General features: G+C 44.1%; 1 protein-coding gene across 1 annotated transcript; it reads left to right on the top strand.

Annotated features, from left to right (window-relative positions):
* Positions 1–7,431: 7,431 nt before the first annotated feature.
* LOC309547428 (uncharacterized protein) lies at positions 7,432–22,735 on the top strand (the record flags this gene model as incomplete). The annotated part of the gene is made up of 3 exons (XM_082247276.1): positions 7,432–7,798; positions 15,155–15,673; positions 22,692–22,735. 3 exons carry the CDS (start codon positions 7,432–7,434, stop codon positions 22,733–22,735), a joined length of 930 nt encoding a protein of 309 aa, XP_082103402.1.
* Between the last annotated feature and the right edge of the window lie 381 nt (positions 22,736–23,116).

The raw sequence follows: 23,116 nt of genomic DNA, 5'->3' as shown, positions 1-23,116 counted from the left end.
TAGAAAATATTTTATAAAACGGTGTATCTCACATGTACAAACACAGACTAGGCCCCGATTACAATTTTTTGTACCCTAAAGGCAGGATGAGGAGTAGAAGGAGTTCGGAACAGGAGGCAAACTGAAGCACCCTGCAATCCTCAGGGGTGGAAGATGCGCCCCAAAAATTTGGAAGGTGTATCTCACACGTACCGATACAGACTATGCCGCAATTTAATTATTTTTACATCAAAGGGTGTAAATTGAATAGCGGAATAGAAAATATGATATCAAAAGGTGTATCTATCTCACACGTACAAACCCAGACTAGGCCCCGATTACAATTTTTTGTACCCTAAAGGCAGGATGAGGAGTAGGAGGAGTTTGGAACAGGAGGCAAACTGAAGCACCCTGCAATCCTCGGCGGTGGAAAATGCGCCCCAAAAATTTGGAAGGTGTATCTCACACGTACCGATACAGACTATGCCGCAATTTAATTCTTTTTACCCCAAAGGGTGTAGATTGAATAGCGGAATAGAAAAAAATTAATAAAACGGTGTATCTCACACGTACAAACACAGACTAGGCCCCGATTACAATTTTTTAAACCCTAAAGGCAGGATGAGGAGTAGGAGGAGTTCGGAACAGGAGGCAAACTGAAGCACCCTGCAATCCTCGGTGGTGGAAGATGCTCCCCAAAAATTTGAAAGGTGTATCTCACACGTACCGATACAGACTATCCTGCAATTTAATTATTTTTACCCCAAAGGGTGTAGATTCAATAGCGGAATAGAAAATATGATATCAAAAGGTGTATCTATCTCACACGTACAGACCCAGACTAGGCCCCGATTACAATTTTTTGTACCCTAAAGGCAGGATGAGGAGTAGGAGGAGTTCGGAACAGGAGGCAAACTGAAGCACCCTGCAATCCTCGGCGGTGGAAGATGCGCCCCAAAAATTTGGAAGGTGTATCTCACACGTACCGATACAGACTATGCCGCAATCTAATTCTTTTTACCCCAAAGGGTGTAGATTGAATAGCGGAATAGAAAATATGATATCAAAAGGTGTATCTATCTCACACGTACAGACCCAGACTAGGCCCCGATTACAATTTTTTGTACCCTAAAGGCAGGATGAGGAGTAGGAGGAGTTCGGAACAGGAGGCAAACTGAAGCACCCTGCAATCCTCGGCGGTGGAAGATGCGCCCCAAAAATTTGGAAGGTGTATCTCACACGTACCGATACAGACTATGCCGCAATTTAATTATTTTTACCCCAAAGGGTGTAAATTGAATAGCGGAATAGAAAATATGATATCAAAAGGTGTATCTATCTCACACGTACAGACCAAGACTAGGTCCCGATTACAATTTTTTGTACCCTAAAGGCAGGATGAGGAGTAGGAGGAGTTCGGAACAGGAGGCAAACTGAAGCACCCTGTAATCCTTGGCGGTGGAAGATACGCCCTAAAAATTTGGAAGGTGTATCTCACACGTACCGATACAGACTATGCCGCAATTTAATTATTTTTACCCCAAAGGGTGTAGATTGAATAGCGGAATAGAAAATATGACATCAAAAGGTGTATCTATCTCACACGTACAGACCCAGACTAGGCCCTGATTACAATTTTTTGTACCCTAAAGGCAGGATGAGGAGTAGGAGGAGTTCGGAACAGGAGGCAAACTGAAGCACCCTGAAATCCTCGGCGGTGGAAGATGCACCCCAAAAATTTGGAAGGTGTATCTCACACGTACCGATACAGACTATGCCGCAATTTTATTCTTTTTACCCCAAAGGGTGTAGATTGAATAGCGGAATAGAAAATATGATATCAAAAGGTGTATCTATCTCACACGTACAGACCCAGACTAGGCCCCGATTACAATTTTTTGTACCCTAAAGGCAGGATGAGGAGTAGGAGGAGTTCGGAACAGGAGGCAAACTGAAGCACCCTGCAATCCTCGGCGGTGGAAGATGCGCCCCAAAAATTTGGAAGGTGTATCTCACACGTACCGATACAGACTATGCCGCAATTTAATTATTTTTACCCCAAAGGGTGTAAATTGAATAGCGGAATAGAAAATATGATATCAAAAGGTGTATCTATCTCACACGTACAGACCCAGACTAGGCCCCGATTACAATTTTTTGTACCCTAAAGGCAGGATGAGGATGTGGAGTAAGAAGAGTTCGGAACAGGCAGGAGGCAAACTGAAACACCCTGCAATCCTCGGCGGTGTAAGATGCGCCCAAAAAATTGGAAAGGTGTATCTCACACGTACCGATACAGACTATGCCTCAATTTTTATTCTTTTTACCCCAAAGGGTGTAGATTGAATAGCGAAATAGAAAATATGATATAAAATTGGTGATTTTTCAATAGCACATGTGAACACAGCAGTGTCTTATGTTTTATGTCACGGTCAGCTCTGCAGCAGGCTATGAAGGGAAAAAAAAAACCTTTAAGTTTGTAAATTTTAAATAGCAGATTAGTACAGACTATGCCACAATTTAATTTTTTTTAATCCAAAAGGGTGTATATTGAATAGTGGAATAGAAAAAAGTGTATAAAATTGAAAATCACTCAATAGCACATGTGAACACAGCAGTGTCTTATGTTACGGTCAGCTCAGCTCAGCAGCAAGCAGGCTATGAAGGGGAAAAAAAAAAATTCCCCTTGAACTTGATTTTTTAATAGCAGATTAGAACAGCAATCTGTAGTGAAATATAGCTGAACGCTGCACACAACAGACTGATAAAAATAGATTTTTTTCTCCCTCTTCCTCCTCCTCAGTGGGCTCAAGTGAGGGCAAAAAGATTGTTCACTGCACCACCCCCCACACAGCAAAATCGATGTAGACTGTCCCTGCCTAATCTCTCCAGCCTGTCCCTAAAATGCTCAAAAAGATCTTTCACTGCACCACCCCTCACACAGCAAAATTGATGTAGACTGTCCCTGCCTAATCTCTCCAGCCTGTCCCTAAAATGCTCAAATAACTGTCCCTGCCTAAACTCCGACCTGTCCCTGCATTCTTTTCGGACACAATTTTTCACTGTCTGTCCCTAATCAGCAGCCAGCACGTATGATCTGTGCTCTCTCCCTAAACTACAGCAGAATGACGCGCCGCGCTGTGGCTCTCGAACTTATAAAGACATGGGTCACATGCTTCAGATGGCCAATCACAGCTACTAATACATTAGCAGGCATGGCTGGGATGGCTTAAGGCACACCAGTTAAACGCTTGTTGATTGGCTGTTGAAAGCCCGCCATTAAAAGTGCACCAGTACATACAAAACAGGAAATAAAATTACCGAACACGGATTTTAAACCTGAACATACAGTAAAATTTTCGGGTCCGTGTTCGGGTAACAAAAATCCAATTATTCGGTACGAACCAGAATAATACAGACCGTGTTCGCTCAACACTAGTCAGAAGTGCCAGTCAGGTGTCCGGTTTGTCTGCCGCAATGTTGCAGTCCCACTAAAAATTGCTGATTGCTGCCATTACTAGTAAAAAAAAAAAATGCCATAAAAATATCCCCTAGTTTGTAGACGGGATTACTTTAACGCAAACCAATCAATAAATACTTATTGGGATTTTTTTTACCAAAACTATGTAGCAGAATACATAGTATTTGGTTGATAAAGAAATTAGATTTTTTTTTTTTTATCGAATATGTTTTTATAGCAGAAAGTAAAAAATATAGTTTTTTTTTTTTTCAAAATTGTCGCTCTGTTTTTGTTTATAGCGTGAAAAATAAAACCGTAGAGGTGATCAAATACCTCCAAAAGAAAGCTCTATTTGTGGGGGAAAAAAGGACATCAATTTTATTTGGGTACAGTGTCGCATGACCGCAAAATTGTCAGTTAATATAATACAGTGCCGTATCACAAAAAATGGCCTGGTCATTAAAGGGGTATAACCCTCCGAGGCTGAAGTGGTTAAAGAGATAAAAGTGGCCTTTAAAAGATATAAAACAGAAGGGTCATTGTCAGCATTCCAGCACTACAAGGAATGCAGTAAGAAGTGAATGAAATCAGGGTGGCTAAAAAAGGCTATGAGAGACACATAGCAGAGGAGAGTAAAAATATATATTACCAGTAAAAAAGGAAGATCAGAGCACATTTCCCACAAAAAAGATGATGATGGGAGAATCGTTGTTGATGACATAGAGAAGGCAGCTGTACTAAATGCTTTCTTCTCCTCCTTTAACAGGAAAAAGAGGGGTTTACCGACCACACAAGTATTGTTGGTCGCACATCACACTTGTGGCAAACAGAGACCGGAGTCAGGAAAAGACTAGATAAGCTTAACACAAATAAATCACTAGGACCAGATGGTTTACACCCGAGAGTCCTCTAAGAACTCAGTCACGTTATAGCCAGACCGCTATTCCTAATCTTTGTGTACAGCATACTGATGGGAATTGTACCACCTGATTGGAGAAAAGCCAATGTGGTACCAATATTCAAAAAAGGGCAGAGACAATTTCCTGGAAACTACAGGACAGTCAGCCTAAAGGGGATGATAAGGGATTATATACAAGAATTTGCAGGAGAAAACAGTATCATTAGTAGTAATCGGCATGGGTTTACAAAGGGTCATTCCTGCCAGACTAATCTGCTAACATTCTATGAGGAAGTGAGCTGCCATCAAGATAGAGGGAGGCATGTGAATGTGTGATGTATCTGGATTTTGCAGAAGCATTCAATATAATTCCCCATAAATTCTTAATTTACAAGGTGAGGTCTGCGGGCATGGACCATAAGGTTTGTTTTGGATAGAAAACTGGTTACAGGGGCGTGGACAAAGGATGGTGATAAATAATGTGTACTCAGACTGGTCTAGAGTGGTAAGGGGGTACCACAAGTCTCTGTCTTGGCACCAATTCTGTTTAATTTATTCATAAATGGTATAGAGGATGGGATAAATAGCTTAATCTCCGATTTTGCGGGTGACACAAAAATATGCAGGGCAATAATTTCACATCAGACTATAGAAAGCTTACAGAAAGACCTTAACAAAAGAATGGAGTGGGCAATGTCATGGCAAATTAATTTTAATGTAGAGAATTTTAGGGTAATGCACTTAGGGGCTAAAAACATAAATACAAATGAATCAAGGATAGAGAAAGATCTGGGGGGTTCTAATAGATGACAGACTGTGCAATAGCATGCAATACCAAGCAGCAGCTACCAAAGCCTACAAAATTTTAGCATGCATGAAAAAGGGGATATACTCCAGAGATAAAACTATTATCCTGCCACTTTATAAAACCCTGGCCAGGCCACATCTGGAGTATTCTATCCAGTTATGGTCACCAGTCCCCAGAAGGGATGTGCTGGAACTGGAGAGAGTCTAAAGAAGACCAATAAAATTAATAAGGGGACTGGAAGACCTCAATTATGAGGAACAACTACAAGCACTAAATTTATTATCGCTGGAAAAGAGATGCCTGAGAAGGGGACATGATAGCGATTTACAAACATCTCAATGGTGATCCCAGCGTATGACAAAAACTATTCAGTCTCAGGGAATGTATGTTAATAGAAGAGCTGCGCTACACAATTTATACACTGGAAAGTCAATCAGAAATGGTTCAGATGCTCATAGATCATAATAAAGTCCAGGCAAATAACACAGATAAAGCATATGCATTAAAGTAGGACAGTCCAAAAATAAAGGATTCCAAAGTGCAGATTTAAAGATGGTAAATCCGCCACCAAAGATCACTTCTATCAGCCGCAGTGAAGCATGCTAGGGGTATGCGCTTACCAGATAGGAAAGGGTTAACAGCATTGTATACTCTCTGAATAGCCAGCTGCAAAGGGAACACCTCTCCTGACCGGGTCCTGTTGGATACAGGGATCCGCCACCTCCAGCAGGCACAAAGCACCAGCCACCTCGTCCAAATCAATGATTAGCCATACATGTGTAAAGAAAGAAGGGGCCACAATAGTGCAGATGGTCTTGGCAGTTTTAATGGGTCAAAATCAAAGAAATACACTCACAATTTGTCCGATGGATAAGCGCTTGTCATAGATTTCAAAAACCGCCGCCGCCCGACTTCCGGATACAGAGTAGTGACGTCAGCACGCCTTCCCTAGGGAATGTAGGAGGACACGGGGCCACACAATGAAATTGGTGGAGAAGCAGTTTAACCTTAAGCCCTTTCAGGGGGTTTTTCACTGTCAGGGTGGTAATAATGTGGAACTCTCTTCCACACTTGGTGGTGTCAGAGGGGAGTATTGATATTTTTAAGAGACTTTTAGACTTGCATCTTAAAGAGCACAACATACAGGGATATGGGAAATTATGTTATACACTGACACACGTACGCTCACTGTTGAACTGGATGGACTATTGTCTTTATTCAACCTTACCTACTATGTAACTATAAAAAGTGTGGAACCCTCTGGTAAGGCAGTATGTTGTATATCGACAACCACCAGCAACTATAAAAATTATTTTAATGTCTCAGATTCTTTAAAAGTATATTGTGTGAGGCGCATTCGCGAGGCTAAGGATTGCGGACGTGTAGAACCTCGGCTCCTTTCCCCCCCGGCCTGAAACCGCCCGATACAGCGTGCAGCGATCCCGCCCGCTCACTCTGCAGGTCTGACAGGACCCCCAACGCTCCCAGGCACCGATCGTTGGCTAAGGGTAAGCCAAAATTTACCCCACAGCCGCCCGCAGCCGACCTGGAGAAACCTCTCTCGTGCCCAAGATGGCGGCGACCTCCCAACACAGTACTGCTGGGCTACAGTGGGAGTCCCGCTCACTGAGCTTAGACACACAGGAACAGGCTGTGACTGCAGGCTCCCCACAGCCTCCATCAGCGTCCCCTGACAGGGATATCTTCTCCTCTCAGTCAGATCTTGACAGGGCCCTGTGTGACATTGCATTCAGCCAGGGAAGTTTGGAGGATACTCCTTCCCCACTGCCTAGTGCCCAAGCGGCAGCCCCCACAAATGTGGAATACCCTGGTGACCCCATCCTGTTGGCAAGATTTTTTACCTTGCTGGAACAGGGCCTTGAGAAGGCCAGCAAACGCATCACCACGGATCTGAAACAAGAATTCCAGGCCTTGGGATTGCGCATTGGGACACTAGAAAGTAGTTTGGACACTACCATTGCCAAAACCTCTCAGAATACTGAATGCATTGAAAACTTGCATAAGCGATTGGATGAGGCACTGAATAAAATTGATGACCTTGAGAATAGGTCCCGCTGATATAATTTTAGAGTTTGTGGCATTCCGGAATGCTTTACAGATACTACTGCTATTATAAAGGAACTCATTTTGCATCTTCTTCCAGGCATACCCTCTCACAAGTTGGAGCTGGATAGAGCTCATAGGGCCCTGACGGCTCCCAGGGATGATGGTCTCCCGCGAGACATTATCGCAAAGCCTCATTATTATGCTGTTAAGGAACAAGTTATGTCCAGAGCCAGGGACATTGTTGATCTTCAGCTGAGGGACCACAAGATTCAAATTTTCGCAGACATCTCACCTGCTACCATCCAGAAGTGCAGAACTCTTAAGCCACTATTACAACATCTTATTGCCAAAAACATCAAGTACTACTGGGCCTTCCCTTTTAGACTGAACTTCACTTATTGCAATAAGAAACATTCCTTTTCTACATTTCCGGAGGGCGAGGCCTACTTGCAGAAATTGCGCCTTATCTCCCTTGGTCCTGGTGGTAGACCCCGCACTCCTCCATCTGGATCCCCTGCTTCCAGGGATGCACTGGATCCTGCCTCCCCGATCTGGCGTTCCAGCAGAAGCCAAGCCAAGCTGAAAGGTAGACCCCCCTGAAGCTGCATACCAATGTGGAGGTTCAACTAGACCTGCAACTTCTTTATTTTTGTTCTAACTCTTTTCTTTTGCAGACTGACCCTGGGCGGGGTCACACATGGATCATCGTTGATGCTTCCTGACAAGTCTTTCTGTGCTAGTTGGAGTCACTGGATTTGAATTTATATTTTATTGGGAGTTTTCAATACTTTTTTTTTCGATAATTTTTTTTCTTGGGGAACTCTCACTCCCGCTTGTTTTAGTTGTTGGTTATACCATTACTACTGACTATTTTAAGGGTGGGAAAGGACCGGCAGTGGTGGTCATGTGTCCTGTTTGTCTTTGTGTCCCTCTCTTGGTGAGGGAGGCAAATCCAAACCGACTCTTCGGTGTAACCCAGTGTACAGTTGAAATTTGCCAAGGTTTTGCGCCTTGGACTGTTATAAGTTGTATCTTGCAATATATTTTTATTACTTGATTACTTGTTCTATTGGGGATTAACTCCTTTTCTTCTTTATTTGTAGGTTGCTACTCCTATCCGAGTTCCCCTTTTCCTTGCCCCTCTACGGGTCTTCTTCTATTCTTCTCTTTCGTCTTTGCTCTTTAACACTCTTTTCTCCCCCTGGTTCTGGACCCTGAGCTGTATATGTTCTGGTGACGCGGAGGCTGTGACTGGCTTTACGGGAGGAGGTGGTGAGTTTTACTTTATATTCCTCTGTGCACCATGGCAGGCACCTCTTCTGGGCTCCCCTTTAAACTTGTCACCCACAATGTGAAAGGTCTCAATTCCCCAACTAAAAGGAGGACAGCTTTTCAACACTATAAAACTCTGCACGCTGATGTGCTTCTCCTCCAGGAGACGCATTTCCCACCAAATTATAACCCAAACTTCTTACATCGTTCTTATCCAAATTTCTACCTAGCCAATGGCCCGGGGAAGACTGGGGGTGTGGCTATTTGCTTTTCTAACCAAGTGTCTTTTTCTTTGGAAAAGAAAATTAGTGACATGGAGGGGCGATATTTGCGATATTTGCTACTAGTGGGACATCTGGAGGGCTCCCCGGTCTCCTTGCTCTCTTATTACGCCCCTAACACGAAACAACTCCCCTTTTTCTGAGCTATGCTACATGCAGTGGCAGCCGAGTTGAGAGGGATGGTTCTTTTCGCGGGGGACTCTAATGTAGCTTATTTTTAATAAAACTAGGAAACCGTCATCTTCTACTTGGCAAGTGGAACTGTGGACCGAAATTCCTCAATCTCCTACATGCTTTGTATTCTCATCCGTCAACTACTATTGTGGGTGGTGGACATACCTCAGAGCCGCTTAGTATCTATAGGGGAACTAGGCAGGGATGCCCTCTGTCTCCACTCCTCTTTGTGATGGCTATTGAGACACTGGCGATAGCCATTAGAGCTAATCCTAATATCTATTGGGTGGAGAGTGGGGGCAGGGTTCACAAATGCGGTTTGTTTGCCGATCACCTGCTCTTATTTATAACGGACCCTGTCACGACCGTACCCAATTTGTTTGCTTTATTACATCATTTTGCTGATATTTCCGGGCTTCGGGTTAATCAACTCAAATTGGAGGCATTAAAAATAAACCTTCCTGACGCAGTCTTGAATGCCATACGGACATCCTTTTCCTTTAAATGGGGTCTCCAGACGCTCCCTTATCTTGGGGTGAAACTCACCTCTAACGTTGCAACACTGTTTAATTACCTACTCTTATATGACTCTACTGCACGTGATCTGAAGACCTGGCAGAATTATGATCTTTCCTGGTTGGGGAGGATTGCAGCAATTAAAATGATGGTTTTCCCACGTATTTTATATTATTTCAGATCCCTCCCGATCCCGGTGTCCTCCACCTTTTTCAGACAGCTACAATCCTTGGTCTTTAAATTTATCTGGAATAGGGGTGGCTGTAGGGTAGCTCGGTCTGCCTTATTTAGATCCAAGTGGAGGGGGGGGTTGGGAGTCCCACATTTTCTGCGTTACTACAGGGCGGCACAACTAGGCCAGTTGTATCAGATCTTAAATGAGGATTACAAACCCAAGTGGTTACACTTGGAGGCGGGGGCTAGTCCAGATGTTCCCCTGGAGTTGTTATGGCTATCTCCACGGAACCGAAAGGCGATTATGTGCTTGTCTTTGTCCCACTCCCTGCGGCTTTAGGATATGGCATATAAACTCTACCCTTTAAAATCCCCCCACACTCCAGTGGCCCCACTCTTCCATAATCCTCGCTTGCCGCCCAGGCCAATGGCCTAGTCAGTTCACCTGGTGCACCGACAAAGGTCTTTTTAGGATTGCTCAATTTCTGGATAATAAGGGGATCAGACCGCACAGTTATTTTAGGGAAAAGCTGAAGATGCCTCCTGGGGAAACATTTTGCCTATGTCAACTAAGTGGGTGGCATATCTCTAGGCTCCCTGAACACGGGGAGGCATGCTATCTTTGTATTGGGGCTCAGTCCGGGGGGACAGACTCTTACTTGCTCTTCTCTACTTTTCTACTTTTCCCTTTTTTTCCCCCTTTCCTTTTCCTTTCCTCTTCTTTTCTGCTTTCCTAGCTCTGCACATTGTTTGATCCGGACAACCCAAAATGACTTAGACAGTTTATTTCCAGTTCACGTTTTCCCATGCTGTTATGTTATGTGAATGTTGCTGGTGATCGCTGCTTTAAATGCAACTATCTGACACAAGTTTTTTTGTATTAGGATCACTGTACATATGTATGGGACATTCTAGAATGTCATTGACGTGCTTTTACTCTGATGTCGTAACATTTTTTCTTGCCAAGTGTTTCAATTTCTCACTTTTCTATGTTATTTTGCAAAATCTTTAATAAAAACTATTGAAAATAAAAGTATATTGTGTTTACTGTTTATTAAAAGGCATGCTTATATTTTGTATGCAATCTTTGTTTTTATGTTGTTTTAAGATGTGGTTTCTCACTATAGGAATAAACTGCCAACTTCAAGCTGGAAGGCATGAAGGGGATAATTTAATAGAATTCCTTACAGCTGATACATCAGTTTTATGTACCTTGCATCTAAGCTTCTTCATCAGACTCCTTTTATATAGTAAGTAAAAGGCAAGTTTATTACTCTTCTATACTTCTGCCCTACTACATAAATTATAAAAGGTCATCCCTGGACATGGAAAATAGCATTTAAAACTAGATAACATTAGTTATACTGCACATTCCAACCCATATTAAACCCCAAAAATAATAGAATGTTAGAATGTTTCCACATGAAATTTGCAAATAAAACTCCATATTAAACAGAAAAAAATGCCTGGGAAAACAGAGCCATTCATATGCCAAGTACATGAAAAACATGGTAATAAATAGTTCATTTTTTACATTTTATTAAGTACATTTGTTGTGTTCAAGAACTGAAGGTCAGTAAACAAAATCTGTGCTTAATTTCCAGTAATAAATAATGATATCCATCTCACAGAATATAGACATAAAGACAGATGTAGCAATGCCTTCTCCTTTCTTCGAAACTGTCCTTGTGGATATAGTTGCTTTTTTTCCACCTACAAATGCTAACCACAGAAGAAATGTTTTATATTTCATGTTGCTCAATGAGCTTCATTTCTGTGATGCAAAGTGGAAGGTACACGCAACTACTGAGTTTTTGGGAACTTCCCCTATTACAAAAAATCACTGCGTGTGATCATTTGTGTTACAGAGGGTCCAGATGGAAATGTTCATGGTGAAAAAAAAATGAAAGGGTTTCTCCTAGCTTTAGGACATCCCTTAAATTAATTTCAGCTTTTGTTTTTTTCAATCTATTTAATGCTTTACTGATACTCATTTATCCCTGAAACTATGAGGCCACCCAAAAGCCGTAGTCATATTTGCTGAACTGTACAATCACTGCAGTTAAGGTTTAAACATAAAAGTCCTATTTAAGACAACTGTTCTTACCTGTATAAGCCAGAAAATTCTTCTGTGTACCAGTTGTCACTTTTTAGGGATCTAACATTTTCTATTTTTGTGCTAAGCCAAACCTACCTGCCTTTACTGTGCCCAGATAGCATGCCCTTAATGGTCACTTAGATGCTTTCATCAAATAGAGGTAGTTAAACAGACCAAAATCGATAGGTAAGACTCTTATGTCAAAGTTAAAGTAGAACTAAAGACAAAGGACGCAGATGACCAACACTCCTGAAAGTAGTTTTCCTTTTAGAGGAACAACAGTGTCTTTCTTTTATAGGACAGCACACAGGAAAACAGCAAATAAGTTGCATTTCTTACCATCGGTATAAAAGAAGTAGAAAATGAGTAAACAATATAATAAACACATTTTTTTGCACGGAAAACCCTTGATAGACAGGCCTATTCTGTTTGGTAGGCTAATTTAGCCACCAAATACACTGTATTTCGATGTATAATCCCTTATTGTTGTATGATAAATTGGCAAAAATGTGCTAGTGTATCTTTGAGGCATCCTTGTAAAGTACTTTAAACTGTAAGGTGCTAATTAAAACAAAATGGGGCCTGTTTAAAATATTTTCTAGGATGTTTTATGTGGAACAGCTATTGTTTTAAGATATGGTCTAACCAGAACCTTTCCACAAAGAACATTAAAGCTAAGCTGAATCAATTGCAGAAGAATAGGACAATAACAGAGACACTCCAAGTCTGAATTTACCAAATTTCTGTCTTTGAAAATAAACCATCAAAGTTAAATAAAATAAATAAAACTGGGTTTTTACAATGTCTAAGGCTACAGTTTTTATAAAGATGTAATGATCATTTTAATAATCAGCAGCTGTTTAATTTTTGGCTAAGTCATTTTCTGAATAAATTCTTTTCCATTTATACAACATAACAAGGTGATAATGGGTCACGTATTACATCTTGTTTTTGGACACACGATTAAAGGCAACAAACGCTGGCATGACTATAACTAATACCAAAATAATAGCCAGATGTTCACATATGAAAAAAATTATTTGGCCTTTAAGATACTTAAGGTCCTTTGTGGGAACAATTTTGAAGTGTCAGCAGGCCACCAGGACACACCTGCTACCGACCAAAGTACACCACCAGGGGCTGCTAATGAAACCGAGAGCTTAATGGAGGAGCCAGAGATCCAACAGTCACCCGTGGGCTGCGTACCACCGATTCAGATGCCCCTACATGCAGATCACTTTCCTATGTCTCTAGAGCATGCACAGGCACCACTACAAGGACACACAAGGGCCCTATCACCACAGTCCTCCCGTGAGAAATCCTCACTGGCTGAACAGCTCCCAGACACCGGCCTTTTTTTCCCAGCATCACAGGAGCTGCCCAATGAGATGGCCTATTTTTCTCTCTTTGTATGCCATCCCTTACATTCAATAACATATATTTTGCCCAAATCTTAGTAGGTCCAGCACATCTCATTCTGCCACTATCAATTAAGAGCACACAATACCTCTTTCCCCCTAACTTTGGAATGCCTATACTGACAAAGCAAGAATGGTGGATGATGACGGAAAGACTATATTAAGCATATACCAACAAGCAAAGCCTTTACATTCGTCATTTGTGAGGTCAGGGATATATATCACTTTAAAGAAACTACTCTCTGCACTGAAAAAACACATGAATAAAAGGCCTGTTATATTCCCTGAAGAGGTCAGCATAACAAAACGCTCCATGGGGGCAGGCTGGACAGTAAGAGACGTTATCCCACTGATGCAAACTGTGGTGAGAGATATCTCTGTGAGAACAGCATCACTCAGGCTGTGGATTGTTTTTTAGAACAGCAGATACACTGCTATGTGTGATTAAGAACTGTTATCCTGATGCAAGGCTGTGCACCAGTTAATGTGAGTGATCGTTTTTATAGTTCATTGAAGCTACAGTTCACTGAGGGAACCATGAATGCCAACATGTACTGGGACATACTGAAGCAGAGCATGATCCCCTCCCGCAGGGCAGTATTCCAACATGAGAATGACCCCAAACACACCTCCAAGACAACCACTGCCTTGCTAAAGAAGTTAAGGGGAAAGGGGATGGACTGGCCAAGCATGTCTCCATACCTAAACCCTATTGAGCATCTGTGGGGCATCCTCGAAAGGAAGGTGGAGGAGCACAAGGTCTCTAACATCCACCAGCTCCGTGATGTTATCATGGAGGAGTGGAAGAGGACTCCAGTGGCAACTTGTGAAGCTCTGGGGAACTCCAGGCCCAAGAGGGTTAAGGCAGTGCTGAAAAATAATGGTGGTCACACAAAATATTGAGACTTTGGGTCCAATTCTGACATTTTTACTTAGGGGTGTACTCACTTTTGTTGCCAGGGGGTTAGACATTAACGGCTGTGTGTTGAGTTATTTTGAGGGGACAGCAAATTTACACGTTATACAAGCTGTACACTCACTACTTTACATTGTAGCAAAATGTAATTTCTTCAGTGTTGTCACATCAAAAGATATAATAAAATATTTCCAAAAATGTGAGGGGTGTACTCACTTTTGTGAGCTACTGTATATAGTAATACTACTAAAAATATTGCAATCTGCTTTCACATATTTCTGGCTCGGGCTATGTGGCAGTTTGGTCGCCGTACTCTGGTCCAGCTCTCTGGGATTTGTATGGTGGTTGTCTGGGGAAGGTTGTTGTTCCCTTTATTTATGGTGGCTGTGTTTCCTGTGCGGTTGTTCCGTTGCTTCCGGCCACTGACGTTCCTGTGATGGTACCCCTATGCAGTCGCTCGTGGCGCCTGTGAGTGTGTGCATTAGAGGGGCTGGCTCACGCGTGCGCACGGTTGCTGCATTGTGTGATCGCGTGCGGTGCCGTGAGTAGAGCCAATAGCCTTAGTGCTGATTGGCTGGATGAGGGCCGGTAAAGGTGCCAGTTAGGGCATCCAGTATATGGTGAGCTGAACGGCTCTGTTGGGGGTGGCATGGGGTGGGGGTCCGTTCCTGTGATTACATTTTTGGGGATTCTTTTGGGGATTATTTGGTTTGGATGGACCTGTATTTATTATAGGCGCACAATAAGGACATCACACTGTTTGGCGCCAAAATGGATATATAAAATGCACACTCAGTACTTGCTGACCTGTTGATGGTGAAGGACTGGTGTTGCATGTCATTGGGAATATTAAGATTTATTTGGACACTAACAGTTTTGCTATAGGCTTTTTTCTGTACACTATGATTAGAAGATCCCTCTGTTATATTTTTAGCTGTGTTCCATTTCAATATTGTCCCTTGCACAGTGCTCCTTGGGATGTTTAAAGCTTGGGAAATCTTTTTGTATCCAAATCTGGCTTTAAACTTCTCCACAACAGTATCTCGGACCTGCCTTGTGTGTTCCTTGTTCTTCATGATGCTCTCTGCACTTTAAACGGACGCATACCTGGCGACTTTTGAGAGGGTCGCTGTCCGTGAAGGTTGGCCAAACGAACAGTGGGCGGGTCTGTTGGCCCCATTTCTGACAGGAGAACCGCAAAAAGCGTATTTTGACCTGGACCCAGATAAGGCTGAGGACTATGAGACTCTGAAAATGGAGATACTCGCGCGCTTGGGTATCACCATGGCAGTCCGGGCCCAGCGCGTGCATCAGTGGACCTATTCCAGCAGCAAGCCACCACGTTCTCAAATGTTTGACCTGGTCCACCTCACCAAAAAGTGGTTGCAACCAGAGACCTTAACGGGCCCCCAGATCGTGGAGCGTGTGGTAATGGACCAGTACCTGCGCGCGCTCCCTGCTTCTCTGAGGAAGTGGGTCGGACAGGGGGACCCCAAAACTGCAACCCAATTGGTGGACCTAGTGGAGAGGTACAGTGCTACTGAGGACTTGGTGAACCCGTCTACGCCCCACTTCAGTGTGTCTAGGGGTGCAAGATTGCCCAGTGGTTCTGGTAAGACTGTTCCAGGGTTCAAGTGCATGGGGAAACTAGATAAGACTGACAAGCACCTTTATTTACTTGGCACTTTGGCACCTTTTTGGATCATCAATAAGGACTTTATTCCACTATTTATGCACTTTAAATCTTACACTTTGAATATATATTTATAAATTTTTTAGTTTAATTATGCACTTTAATTTATTATTATAGGAATTTATGCACTTTAATGTGATTGATATATTTTATCATTACATATTGAATTTGCATGATATAGATTGGTTTCATTTTAAATAATTTTTGTCACTAATTTGTTGCTAGCGCTGCATAAATTTGTTTTCATTCATTTAGATAAGACTGTTGTTACAGCTAATGAGACTGTTGGTCCTAGGCCTGGAGACTGGCCAAAGAAGCCAGGAAGGTCTTTGGGACCGCTAAGAGGACTGGGGATAGAGCACATACAGTGTTTCCGCTGCCATGCATTTGGGCATATTGCTGCAAACTGTCCTATAAATGATGAACCTATGCAATGCGATTTTGCTTATAGGAAAAGACGCATATCTTTGTTTGCACAGGTCGCATATACTGCTTCATGTCAGAGTCGCATTGAAAAGCAAATGTGTGTTATTGCAGTGGATGGAAAGCCGCTCACAGCCCTGCTAGACTCTGGAAGTGTAGTAACCCTAGTCAGAAGTGATTGTGTAAATCCCACAAAATTACACCCCAGCACTATCGGGGTAATTTGCATCCATGGGGACACTCGGGACTACCAGACAGCAGTGGTTGAGGTTGATACCCCTTGGGGCAGTGTGACCCATTCAGTGGGGGTGGTGCCTTCGCTACTTCATGAAGTTTTAGTGGGGAGGGATTTCCCCCATTTTTGGAGGTTGTGGGAGAACAAGGGGAGGCTGGCGGAGAGAGCGCCCCCTGCTCCGGAAGCACAGGAACTCTCACCAGACCCTTTTTGCCAAAGTAAAGGAAACCCTGTTGGGGGAATCGAGGGAGCTGGAGATCCTCTTCCTTACCCTGTCATGGCTGGGGAGCCGGAGGACCTGGAAGCTAGCTCCCAGACATTTCTGGACCTGACAATGAGAGTAGCCAGAATGTGGTACCCGACTTGGAAGTCAGGAGAGAGGATTTCTGTACCGAGCAATTACGAGATGTCACCCTCCTTAGAGCCAGAGAAAACGCTAAGATGGTGGATGGGGAACCAGTAGATCCTCACTGGGGGGTGTCTTTTCCCTACATGGCCATTAAAAACAATTTACTGTATCAGGTGGTAAAACGTGGAGAGGATGAGGTTGAACAGCTGCTGGTTCCCAAACCCTTCCGCAGGTTGGTCTTAGATCTGGCCCATGGTCATGTAAACCCGAGATTTTTCTGGCCCGGGTTGCATGCAGATGTCAGGGGGTACTGTGAATCATGTCCTGAGTGCCAAATGTCCGCACCATCGCCCCATTTTTGCAGTCCCCTGGTCCCTCTACCAATCATCGAGGTTCCTTTTGAGAGGATCGGCATGGACCTGGTGGGGCCGGTAGTTAAGTCTGCCCGGGGTCACCAGCATATTCTGGTAATCCTAGACTATGCGACACGCTATCCTGAGGCCATACCCTTGTGTAACACTTCCGCTAAGGCTATCGCCAAGGAGTTAGTCCAGGTGTTTAGTCGAGTGGAAATCCCAAAAGAGATCTTAACCGATCAGGGCACCCCATTTATGTCCAGGGTTACCAAGGAGCTGTGTAGATTATATAAAATCTCCCATCTCTGTACCTCTGTCTACCACCCCCAAACAGATGGTTTGGTCGAAAGATTTAATAAAACCTTGAAAAGTATGCTAAAAAAGGTGGTTGACAAAGATGGGAGAAATTGGGATTTTTTGCTCCCATATCTTATGTTTTCCATACGAGAGGTTCCGCAAGCATCCACAGGTTATTCTCCCTTTGAGCTCTTGTATGGTTGACATCCCAGGGGGCTGCTGGATGTTGCCAAAGAAACATGGGAAGGTGAGGCCACTCCATATAGAAGCGTCATAGAGCAATTCTCCCTGATGCAAGATAGAATCGCTGCTGTCCTGCCACTGGTACGAGAACATATGGAGCGAGCGCAGGAGGCCCAGAGGAGGGTCTATGATCGGGGTGCCAGAGTCCGTACTTTCAGCCCTGGGGACAGAGTGTTGGTACTGGTTCTGACGGTTGAAAGTAAGTTTCTAGCCAAGTGGCAGGGTCCCTTTGAAAGGGTAGGAGAGGTCAACTATAAAGTCTACCAACCAGGGAAAAGGAAACCACAACAAATTTATCATGTGAATCTCTTAAAGCCCTGGAAGGACAGAGAGACTTTATTGGCCGCATCTCCGTCCCCAGCAGACCGGGTACTGGGGACACCTGATGTCCCCATAACAGATTCCCTGTTGGTGGCACAACAAAATGATGTTAGGGGGTTTGTGTTCAAAAATAGAGACTTTTTCTCCCCCTTACCTGGACTGACCAATGTGATCCAGCATGATATAGTGACGGAAGCAGGGGTTCGCGTAAATTTAATGCCATATAGAATCCCAGAGGCCAGGCGAGAGGCAGTCGCAAAGGAAATAAAAAATATGTTAGAGTTGAATGTAATAGAAGAGTCCCACAGTGAGTGGTCGAGCCCCATAGTATTGGTCCCAAAACCTGATGGCACTATCAGGTTTTGTAACGATTTTAGGAAACTCAACAGTGTATCCAAGTTCGATGCATACCCGATGCCTCGGGTCGACGAACTCGTGGACAGGTTGGGACAGGCCCGCTACATAACAACCCTAAATCTAACGAAAGGCTATTGGCAAATACCCCTAACTGAATCAGCCAAAGAGAAGACTGCCTTTTCCACTCCTGAGGGCTCGTTTCAATACAAGCGGATGCCTTTCGGTCTGCATGGGGCCCCTGCATCCTTCCAGAGAATGATGGACAAAACTTTGAGACCACATCGCTCATACGCAGCTGCTTATTTGGACGATGTGGTCATCCACAGCCCAGATTGGGACTCCCACCTGCCCCGAGTACAAGCAGTGGTAGATTCCCATAGGGAAGCAGGTCTCACGGCCAACCCAAAAAAGTGTGCCATAGGCCTGGAGGGGGCCAAATACCTTGGGTATGTTATTGGTCAGGGACTGGTCAAGCCTCAGACCAATAAGATTGAGGCAATTCAAAAGTGGCCCCAACCGGTAAACAAAAAACAAGTTCGGGCCTTCCTAGGCATTAAGGGGTATTACCGGCGGTTTATACCTAACTTTGCCACCATTGCTGCCCCTCTGACTGACCTAACGAAGGGTAGAGGGTCGGTCATAGTCAAATGGAATCCTGAAGCCGAGGAGGCGTTTCAGAGGTTAAAGCAGGCCCTTTGTGTACTGCCGGTGCTGGTGACTCCGGACTTCACAAAGGAGTTTGTGGTACAGACTGACGCCTCTGAGGTGGGCCTAGGTGCTGTACTAACCCAGAACAGAGGTGGTGAGGAGCACCCGGTTGTATACCTGAGCCGAAAGCTATACAAGCATGAAAAAAACTATGCTATTGTTGAGAACAAATGTCTTGCTATTAAGTGGGCTTTGGACTCCCTGAAGTATTACTTGTTGGGGAGGTCGTTTAAGTTGGTCACTGACCATGCTCCCCTAAAGTGGATGTGTGACAACAGGGAGAAAAATGGCCGCGTGACAAGATGGTTCCTGGCTCTACAGCCGTTCAAATTTACAGTAGAGCATAGGCCGGGCAAGCTCCAAAACAATGCGGATGCCCTCTCCCGCATGCACTGTATGATTGGGTCGATTGCTCAATCGCCAGCGCTTGAGCAGAGGGGGAGGATATGTGACGGTATGCGAGGTGAGATAGTAGATAATCGTTATATTTCACCTCGCATACGTTCTGTGGTGAGAGACTGAACCGTAATCCGGCCTGGGTTTTTCCAGCCTCCGTGACAGGCTAGGTTACGGTCCAGAGATTGTGAGTTACCTGAGTCCATGCTCAGGTGGACTTTAAATTAACAGGAAAAGAGCACAGAAATGCTCTGGCCTGAGACTCAGAAGGGAATCTGAGAGAGGAGCTCTGTTTGGACTTTCAAAGAACAGGTTTGCTTTACTATGTGTTTTGTGGGTGATGGGGACCAGCCCCACACTGTATAGTGAGGAAAACCGTTGTTTAGTTTAGCGCCGGACGGCAAGGATTTATTTTATTGTTTTGTTGTTTTTGTATATTTGCAAACCTCTGCTGAATAAAGCTGGCAATCCACCAGACTTTAAAGAAACTACCTGCATGCTGGCCTTACTTTCCTGTGAAAGGTGATCCCTGTGAGCTAATCTCCCACAATATATATATGGCACTTGAGTATATATTAGGCCATTCAGTATCTATCGGTCAGTTCAGTATAGACCATACATTGATCTCTCTCTCTCTCTCTCTCTCTAATATATATATATATATATATATATATATATATATATATATATATATATAGGCCACTTGAGTATATCAGGCCATTCAGTATTTATTGGTCAGTTCAGTACATATCAGCAGTGCAGTATATATGTATTATATATTTATCAACCAGTAATAAACCCCCCCCCCCCAAATTTACATCATATCCGAAAGGCCGACAAGGAGAGGCCGACGCTCACAGGCCACGAAAAGAGGACAAGCAGCCTCTGTGTGCACATTGAAACGTGGTTGTCACAGACATGGTTCATCCTCTGCAGGTGGGGCACGCCCATCTTTTTTTTCCAGTGCTGGCCGTGTTATTCAGCCACAACATGCAGAAGAGTTGGTGGAGTGGATAACTAAGCTGTCCTCGTCCTCCTCATCCTCTGTCACCCAGGCTCATACTAGTTTGCTTTACACCGCAGCTGCCAAAGCAGCCCGTTCCACAGCCTCCTTCTCCACAGCTATTCTTTCTGTCGCCCCACCATCATGCATGGAGGAGTCACCTGAATTATTCGATCATAGTGTAAGTGACATGCTGCTGGAGGACGCGCAGCAATTTGAATGCTCTGATGTTGGTTCCAAGGTTGATGAAGGGAATAACGTGAGCCTAGAGAGAGGGGGTGACAATGACAGACAATAAACTAGCAGTGATGTTCCCACAGCTGCAACATACTGCCAAGTTTGCTCCAGTGACGAGGAAGGAGGGGATGATGTGGTCACTGACTGTACTTGTATGCCTGAGAGAATAGAGGAGGAAAGTGAGGGGGAGGAGGAGGAGTTAGCACAATTCCAAAGAGGCAGGATGTGCTCCAGAGGCCACCATAGGAGTAGCCAACCTATTGCATCACACCACAGAGCTCCACAGGTGCAGGGTGCTGCAAACTACTCATGGACTTCCAAAAGTTCATTAGTGTTCATTAGTTTTTTCAACACATGTGCAGTAGACCGCAGTGTTGCTGTTTGCAATATCTGTCTGAAGTGGATCAAGCATGGCCAGAACACTAGCCGCTTGGGCACCACATGCTTGACAAGACATATGACGACCTGCCATGCAGCCTGTTGGCAACAGCACCTGAAAGAGCTACAAGATAAAAACAAGCATACTTCACCTTGCGCCTCATCTGGGATCTCTAAACCTACTATACCTCATGTCTTCTCAAAAACCTGCATTGAGAGGGATGATGGTATAGCAATGAGTACCACAGATACTTGCACCATTTCTTAATTTCACCAGCAGGCAAATTTCACTACCCTAGTTGCTTAACCATAGAAAAAAATACTGTCCCAGCCATCCACATGCTCAGCCTCTTAATGCTAGCTTTGCCAAATTGATAGCACTACAATTACTGCCTTTTCATCTTGTAGACTCTGCCCCCTTTCGTGAATTTGTGGAATGTGCTGTACCACAGTGGCAGGTTCCAAAAAGACATTTCTTTTCACATAAGGCCATTCCAGCTCTCTACCATCATGTGGAAGGTAGTGTTTTGGTGTCGTTGGACAGAGCAGTCAGCAGGAAGGTTCACATTACTGCTGACTCTTGGTTCTGCAGGCATAGACAGGGACATTATATTTCCTTCACTACGCACTGGGTAACTCTGCTGGCAGCTGGGAAGGATGCAGGATAGGGTCAAATTCTGGAGCTTGTTTTACCACCACTCCTCCAAAAAGCCAGTGCTAGTTCTGCCATGGAGGTGGCTACTCCACCTCCTCCTCTTCTTCTTCCTCTATGTCCTCTTTTGCTGAATTGTCCTCTGAAGCATCAGTGCTCCCTAAGCTTTCAAGGAGCTACGCAAGCAGTCAGGCTAAAAGGTGCCATGCTGTGCTTCTGTTGATTTGTCTAGGGCATAGGAGTCACACCAGGACAGAGATTCTGTCAGCTCTGCAGGGGCAGGCTAAGAGGTGGTTGACCCCATGACAGCTTGAGCCAGGAATGGTTGAATGCGACAATGGCACCAACCTTCTCTCTGCCGCCCTCCGACAGGGACACTTGACACATGTTCCATGCTTGGCACATGTCCTGAATTTGGTGGTGCAGCGTTTTTTGAACAGGTACCCGGCTTACAAGATCTCCTGAGGCAGGCCAGAAAAGTCTGTGGCCATTTCCAGTGTTCATACAATGCCAGTGCTCGGCTATCTGACATTCAATGGGAATTCAAACTGCCCACCAACCGCCTCATTTGTGACATGCCCACCAGGTGGAACTCAACATTGGCAATGCTGCAGTGGCTGCACACGCAGCAAAGGCCTATCAATGAGTACCTGTGTGAGTATGGCACAAGGACAGGCTCAGGGGAGCTTGGCTTCTTTCTGCCACACCAGTGGCTAATGATAAAGGATGCATGCACTGTCCTGTCACTATTTGAGGAGGCCACAAGGATGGTAAGCTGGGACGATGCATGCATCAGTGATACTATCCCTCTAGTCTACCTGCTGGAGCACACGATTTATGGAATCATGGACAGGGCACTTGAGGTAGAACGTAGTACTACGTCGCTTTGCCTGTGAGGGGCTGACCGCCGCAGTACATAGTCGTGCGGCGATCGGCAAGTGGTTAATAAGATTAGAACCAGGGTTGTTTTATATTGTTTTAGTGGAAGAGTCGTTTTATGGAATAAAGAAACCCATGGGTCATTAGGAATGACAATTTCTGTAATTCCACTGATGATTTGTCGCACCTTTATCCAATATTCCGTAATATTCGGGCAGTCCCACCAAATGTGGTACATCGTGCCAATACCTCCACATTCCCTCCAACATTTATCCATTTTATCTGGTTGGTACTTATGTGCTATTACAGGTGTAATGTACCATCTTGTCAAACATTTATAGTTTCATTCTATGGTACAAATATCTGTAGCAGAGCAACTCATGGCCCTTAGCACAACATCCAGTTCTTTTTTGACAGTTGTGATCCAATCTCTTTCTCCCATTTTGCCATGAATGGGGGTCTCTCCAGGCATTGCCCCTCAGTTAACATCTTGTATGTTTGTGATATTCCATTTTTTAATCTAGTGGT

Source organism: Pelophylax lessonae (assembly GCF_965119305.1).
Source record: "Pelophylax lessonae genome assembly, chromosome: 1".
NCBI classification, from domain to species: Eukaryota; Metazoa; Chordata; class Amphibia; order Anura; family Ranidae; genus Pelophylax; species Pelophylax lessonae.
This window is presented reverse-complemented; position numbering and strand designations above follow the sequence as displayed.